At 46.3% G+C, this 6,778-nt stretch overlaps 1 protein-coding gene across 2 annotated transcripts in view; it reads left to right on the top strand.

The window, feature by feature from the left end:
• The first annotated feature begins 238 nt into the window (after positions 1-238).
• LOC146207887 (condensin-2 complex subunit D3-L-like) overlaps positions 239-6,778 on the top strand; it is a 22,909-nt gene continuing 16,369 nt past the window's right edge. For both annotated transcript variants that reach the window (XM_084591308.1, XM_084591302.1), the window contains exons 1-2: positions 239-2,171; positions 2,816-3,076. In XM_084591308.1, the coding sequence (XP_084447434.1) occupies positions 489-2,171; positions 2,816-3,076 (1,944 nt within the window). In that variant the 5' untranslated portion in view covers positions 239-488. The remainder of the gene's footprint in view (positions 2,172-2,815; positions 3,077-6,778) is intronic.

Genomic DNA, 6,778 nt, shown 5'->3' with positions numbered 1-6,778 from the left:
TAATTTCGAAGATTAAACCAGGCCACAAGACCACAGCAATCGTCCTTCTTGTTCCTGTGCTTCGTTTTTTTGTGCGCCGAGTCCTGCAAGCATGGACACAAATCAACAGGCTAACAACAAGTATTGCTGAACACAGTGTTGCTGAATGAATAAATTAATAAAATGATTTTCACCTTTTTGTGAAACGAAAGTGGAACACAAATGAGCCAGACAGAGTCAGAAAACGAGTCAAGCCGCAACCGCTATTCGAGAACCAATCAACGTTTAGTTGGAAACGGTGTGTAGTGCGGGAATCGGCGGTGGCGGCAGTAACTTGAGACATGAATTTGTTCGTTTCACGTTGTATAACCAGTATAATTCGACAAAAGACACTCTGGAGAGCGACGCGAGGTATGTGGCACTCACTGTCAAGATCGCTGGAGCGTCGCACCTAGTTGGTGTTGGCGTAAGGTGTGCGTTCCACTGTCTTTAGTCTAGGCCTCTCCATCATGGAATTGGACGATACCGACACTCTTGTAAGCAGTACACTTATAGCGTTTGGTGAACTGCCATTCGACATCATCGATGAGGCCTTTATAGACAGTGCATGGAATAACAGGTACACAGACGTCAGTCTCCCTGATGTCGACCTGCTGGAATCGTGCGAGGGAAACTGTCATGCCTTATTGGACGCGCTGTCGGTCGCCTGCGAAGTTTGCCAAAAATGGTTCATTTATTTGGGGCCTGAAGAGGCAGGGGAAGAAAATGCCGAAGAAAAACTCTGGAAGACGCTCATGGAGAACGGAGTTCACTACAAAGCGCTTCTGGGTATGGTGTACCTGGGCATCTGCAAAGGTAACTCTCCGGGCGCCACTTTTGTGAATAAGAGGATAGCCTTACGTTTCTGCAAGCTTTATTTCAACCTCGTGCTGGTGCCTGGTAGCACGGCCTACCGGATTTTTCAGGAGAGCTTATTCCAAAGCGCTGTGCAGTGTTTTCGCCTGCCGAGCAAGAACAATTGCCTGAGTGGTGGCGATGGAACTGCAAGCAGGAGCTCGTCTCAGAGTACGTCGTCCGGCCGAGGGTCTGGTCGCGGCAGCAGGCGAAAGCAGAATACTTTGTCCACTATCAACGAAAGTGGTGATGCGGACGGCGAGAGTGTGGCCGCCGAAAGTGAGACAGTTTCCGAGTCTATGCTGTTAGACTTCATGACTTGCATGACCGACACTCTCAAGGACCTTGTTTGGATGCTGCAGACGTTCAGCCTGCGTTCTTACGGAGACATGACCGACTACTTGGTTCAGCACCTGTGCGAGCTCACCCAACTCGACATCCCCGGCGCTGACGTGCGCTTCAACATCAACCTTGAGCAGCAATTCCGCGGCTGCCACTACCGCCAGCTGACGACGTACGCCTATTTTGCGCTCAAGCTGCTGTGCTTGCCATTACACGGTGAGCCTGCCGATAATTTCCGCACCATCGCCAAGGGCCTGATGCCGCACATCCTTATGCTTGCCGCCGGCAACGCGCAGTCGGTGAGCCGACCCTTCACCAATATCAGAGACAACGCCGTCTCTTTTCTCCGCCATGTAGTTCAGACCTGCGAAGAATCGCATAAGGACAGCATGGAAGACGTGATTATAATCTTGATACACAACATCGCATTCCACGCCGTGGACAGAACAGACTTTCGTATTAAAACTGCACAGGCTGTGCTTATGCTTATGGGTGAGCTGGGGGAGGACCGCTTCAAGCGTGTTCTCCAGTGGTTCATCAGGCTTACCAATGTGCCATTGGCCAACCGGCGTGTCTTCGCGCTCGAAATGATCTTGGCCCTCATATGGGATGAGCGAGTGGCTGACAAGCGGCCTGAACTGTTGCTTGCAGCTATGAAGCGTTGCAACGACAAAGCAGCCACGGTTAAAACAAAGGCACTGTCGGTACTTGCTTGTGTCACAAATGAAGACCCCGAGCTCTGGACGCCCTTACTTAAGGTGTCGAACCCAGTCGAGCCAGGAGGTGAAGGCGATGGGGAGCAAGTGGCTGTCGAAGACGACCGCCTCTCTCAGCTCATGCAGGTGCTGAAGTACCGTACAGAGGACTCCAAGGTGAACGTGCGTAAAGCAGCTCTTTCACTGCTGCAGAATGTGCTGTGTGCCAGTGGAGACTTCATCAAGGAAGAGTATGTGGAGGTGTGTTTCTTAACCCGCTTGTCTTTCTTTTGGCCGTAGTGTGTTTGCAGGGTGCTGAATTATAACCCACGGTTGCATTGTAGCTCCCATTCACCACCACCAGATTAGGGAGAAGCTCACTGGTAAGGTACTTGCACATAGTGCTAGCAGCTTACCGGTATCACTGAAGAGGACAGCATATAACAGTTGCATCTTACCTGCACTCACCTATGGGTCTGAAGCATGGAGGCTAACTAAGAGATTTGTACATAAATTGAGGACAACACAGAGCTATGGAAGGAAAATGGTACACGTAAGGCTAAAAGATGGGAAGCGTGCAGAGTCGGTCAGAGAAATAACTTGAAGAAAAAGTGAGAATGGGCAGGGCATGTAGTGAGAATAGAGGATAACCAATGGTCACTAAGGGTAACGAATAGGATTCTAAGGGAAGGAAAGCGTGGCAGAGTATGGCAGGAAGTTAAGTGGGCAAAGTTTTCTGGGGTCAAGTGGATGCAGCTAGCACAGGACCACGTCAATTGAAGGAATATGGTAGAGGCTGTCACCCTCCAATGGGTATAGTCTGGCTGTTGGTGATGATGTAGTGTTGAGGTCCCTGAAGCGAATCACAAAAACGGGGCTAGACAAAGCCGCTGTGTGGCATGCAGATCCTGAAGGAGAGCTGCTTGGACCTTGCGCTGCTGGTGCGCAAGCAGGCGTTGCATTCCCTGACTAAATGCCTGCGGGCACATCCTCAAGAGGAGCTGCTGCAGCGCTTCTGGTTGGAAGGGGCGTTGCCGCTAGTGCTGGACGCCGAGACTTCCGTCATGGAGAAGGCTGTGGAGGCAGTTGAGGAGCTGATTCTGGGACCACTGTGTCTCCTGTCCCTGGGGCCTGAGGCAGAGCTGGCCTGGGCTCTGCTAGCACAGGCGAGTGCTTCTGAGGCCACCCTGCCGTCAGTCAGGTGTGGCGGTGGCCATAGAGGTTTGGCAATGCTCTTCGTCAAAACTGCAAATGCTTACCCCAGCTGTTGCGGTTACTGCTTATTTTGGACCAAGTGTGGCTTTTGTGCATATTTCATGTGCTTATTTTAATCACGTCATAACTAAATTTGAAATGCAGAAACATTGTAAGATGTAGCTGTGTAGATTTTAATGTGACCATTAATTTCTTAAGACTACCTAGCAAGCAGTATTTGTCTCTTAATTGATTGCATTTAGAACAGCAACTAAAAACATATTTGGAAAGAAGAGGTCAAGTTTTATAAGTGGTACTACTTTCATTCACCTAATGCTAGTACTAAGAAAAGTTTTTGTAGAGCATGCACCCTTAAGGGGAGACATGGCTCCTAGTTATTTTTCCAATTTTTGACCAAATTTGACAAAACCTGGTATTCTGATTCAGTTTTTCGCACTGATCTCAAATATGTTTCTATTTTTCAAATTGGCATATTAGTTCAATATATAATGAAATTCATTATTTGCAGAAACAATGAAAAAATAACCGCACTACAAGAAATTCACACGGGCATTTTGCTAGGTACTAGAAAGCTTAATGAATACATTGTTAGGAGTACATTTTTTTTTGTAACAAATATTAGCGTTGTTATAGCAGATCAAAGTTCACTTTTCCAAATGTGGGTGCCTTTTTGTCTGATTTAGAGCAAAATTGAAAACTTTGAACTGTTATTACATTGCTAATATTTGTTGTATCGATAAAAGTGCTTCTAACATTGTATTCGTTAAGCATTCTAGTACCTAGCAAAGTGCCCATGTGAACATTTTGTAGTGTAGTTATTTTTTCATCGCTCCCGCAAATTATGAACAATTAATTTCATTTATCTTTTGAATTATTTAGCCAATCAGAAAACTAGTTACACATTTGAAATCAATGCAAGAAATTTGATCAGAATACCAGGTTTTTAGGTATTGGAACTCAGGGCCCTAAATCTTTTCTCGTTTGGCACAGCAAGCAAAAAAATATTGCACGATGCAAGTTCTCGGCTTTAGGCTAGGTGAGTGACCAACTTCTTTGGTCTCCTTTCCAAAAAAATGAGATTGTTCAAGAACACTAATGTGCCATTCAGCAGACTCTGGGTTGTCAAACTAACCACTGCCACGTGACTGTTTATTGCAGAAGGAAGTTGTATTTGTTTTCCGATTCTCTCAGGCATCCTGGGCTCTGGCCTTCAATAACAAAGTTTTTCAGGGAAGTTCCTAAGAGATGACAGCACCCCCCCTCCTCTCCCTTTCTTTTGCCCAGTTCATAGTAATGTATTGGAGTGTCATTGCTAATTGTAATGCCTGCTAAGTGCAGAGAGTTGCCAATTTGAAATCAGCGCTCTATGCCCATGCTCTATTTGGCCTGAGTCAACATTTCAGACCTCGGACAAGTGATGTGGGTCCCCAGCATCACGAAACCTCTGTTGCAAACCTGTGTGGCTGGGATGAATTGTTGAAAAAACTTGGCGGATCGCTCATCAAGACTGCCTCAGTGTTCTCACGTGCCGAGAGCGGATTTTCTACACTCAGCAGCATTACCCTTCAATATATTTTTTTTTTTTTTTTGCAGCATATTGTGCTCTTTTCATGAAGTCTGTGGTGCTGGCCATGTTTTCTATCCCTGCTGGATAGATTAGCAGGGCTGCCATCGTCAATAGCAACCTGGCCATACCCGCCGGAGGTCAAAAGCCTCTCCCATATTCCTCCAATAAATCATGTCCTGTGCCAGCTTCATCCACCTGATCCCTGCCAACTTCCTAACCTCATTCGTCCTCCCACTTTCCGCTATTCCCTTCTACTCTGGCCTTCCTTGGAGTCCAGTCTATTGCCTTTAGTGACCGTATATATTTAAGTAGAACCCTTTTTGTTAGCCTCCGCGTTAATGCCTCATAGGTAAGCACCGGTAGAATATGGCTGTTATGTATTTTTCTTTTGAAAAGCTGCTGTTCATATCCTGAGAGTACTAAATGCGCTCCATTGCAATCTGATTCATCAAGTTACCGTAAAAACCCACATATAATACGAGGTGCAATTTTCGGATAGGAAAGACTGAAAAAAAGTTTTCATCTGTGTATAACGTGGGTGAGGAAAGGTCAGTAAAATTGCTGCATTTCCTGGTTGCTCCGCGAAGTATGCCCGTTCTGCGTTTTCGCATACATCACCCTTCACCAGGCACCAAATAGTGCCACGAACCTTCATATGCTGGTGCTGGTTTGCTCCCCCTTCTCGCGTCGAAGCGCTAGATCAGAGAATTTCACGCATCGTGAGATGTGCTCACATTCGCCCTGCCATTCGTGGAAGCCACATGGTCCTCCGACTGTTCTAAAACTAGTGGGCCACTTCCAGCTTAGTGCGCGGGACGCTAGCGCATGAGCTGCCGGCTAGCACGCTCCGCGCTCGCGTCTCTTTCCGCCTGGCACCACGCGTAGGCATATGCGCCCAGGAAGTGCTTTGATTCAGAGTTTTTTGCGATCATAGTCGTTTGGTGTATCATTTGCTGAGAGTTCCTTGCTCATACCTCTTACATCTTTCTTGTACCTCTTGACGCATTCGGTATCCCGCATTTCTTAAAGGCACGACCGACGCGCTCCTTGGGAATGCTGGTCAAGGGATTTGGCTGTAGGCCGTGCTGGCCATGTCCTACAGCTGGCAGATAGCGCCTGCTCTGGTCGGAAGCCTTATGCTGAGAGCGCCGAATAATAACGAGGCCGGAACTGCGGATTTAGGCTGAAATTTGTTTGTATCCTCATATAATACAAGGCAGACATCTGACATGATAAAATCAGCAAAAGAAACCTCGTATTATGCGCAGGTTTTTGCGGTATCTTCCTTTCATGGTCTGGATCTGCCTGTGGCCACTATCTATCCTAAGTACACATATTTCCTTACCACTTCCAGCGCCTCGCTACCTATCGTAAACTGCTGTTCCTTTTCAAGACTGTTAAATATTACTTAGTCTTCTTCATATTGCTTTTTAGGCCTACCTTTCTGCTTTTATTGTCTAGGCCATCAGTCATTCTTTGCAGTTTATCCTCTGAGTAACTTATCAACACATATGTCATCAGTGAATCTCAGATTACTGAGGTATTCTCCGTGAACCCCTATTTCCGCGGCTATTTCATGTCTGATAAAAAAAAAAAAAGAGGAATCACTTTCAAAAGATATTGTCGTTGCAAAATTTTGTAGTGCACCTAACAAGTGCTGTTTGGTGCTGTCTCTTCTTTCTTTTCTGACATGGTGGAGTGCTTTACTTTTATCAGTGTGTGTTTTTGTTGTGGGGACAGTTTGGGATGATAACGAAAATAACTAACTAGCATAGTGTAAGTGGTTTGAGAGAAGCATAAGGCTACAATTCTGCAAACATGGAAGTATGTGACGTGCACGATACAAACTGCTGTTTCTTGTTTTATCTTTGCATGGCTGGGTTAATACAGTTGCCTTTTAAAATGTACTAAAGCAAAAAAAAAAAAAAAAGCAGGTAGCATTTGCGCAAGCATTTCTCCTTTCCTGTGCATGTGCCTGTGTGCATGTTATCAAGTAGCAGCGCGGCTTTCCTGTCAAATAATTTGTGCCCACTTGGCATTGATGCCGTTCATCCTGTGTGGCAGCGTAGCTAGTTCTGCAGAGCTT

The sequence above is a fragment of the Amblyomma maculatum genome, chromosome 1 (genome assembly GCF_055883805.1).
Source record: "Amblyomma maculatum isolate TAMU_Amacu chromosome 1, ASM5588380v1, whole genome shotgun sequence".
Taxonomy (NCBI): Eukaryota; Metazoa; Arthropoda; class Arachnida; order Ixodida; family Ixodidae; genus Amblyomma; species Amblyomma maculatum.
Note: the sequence above shows the minus strand (reverse complement) of the source record. Positions and strands in the feature narration are given on the sequence as shown.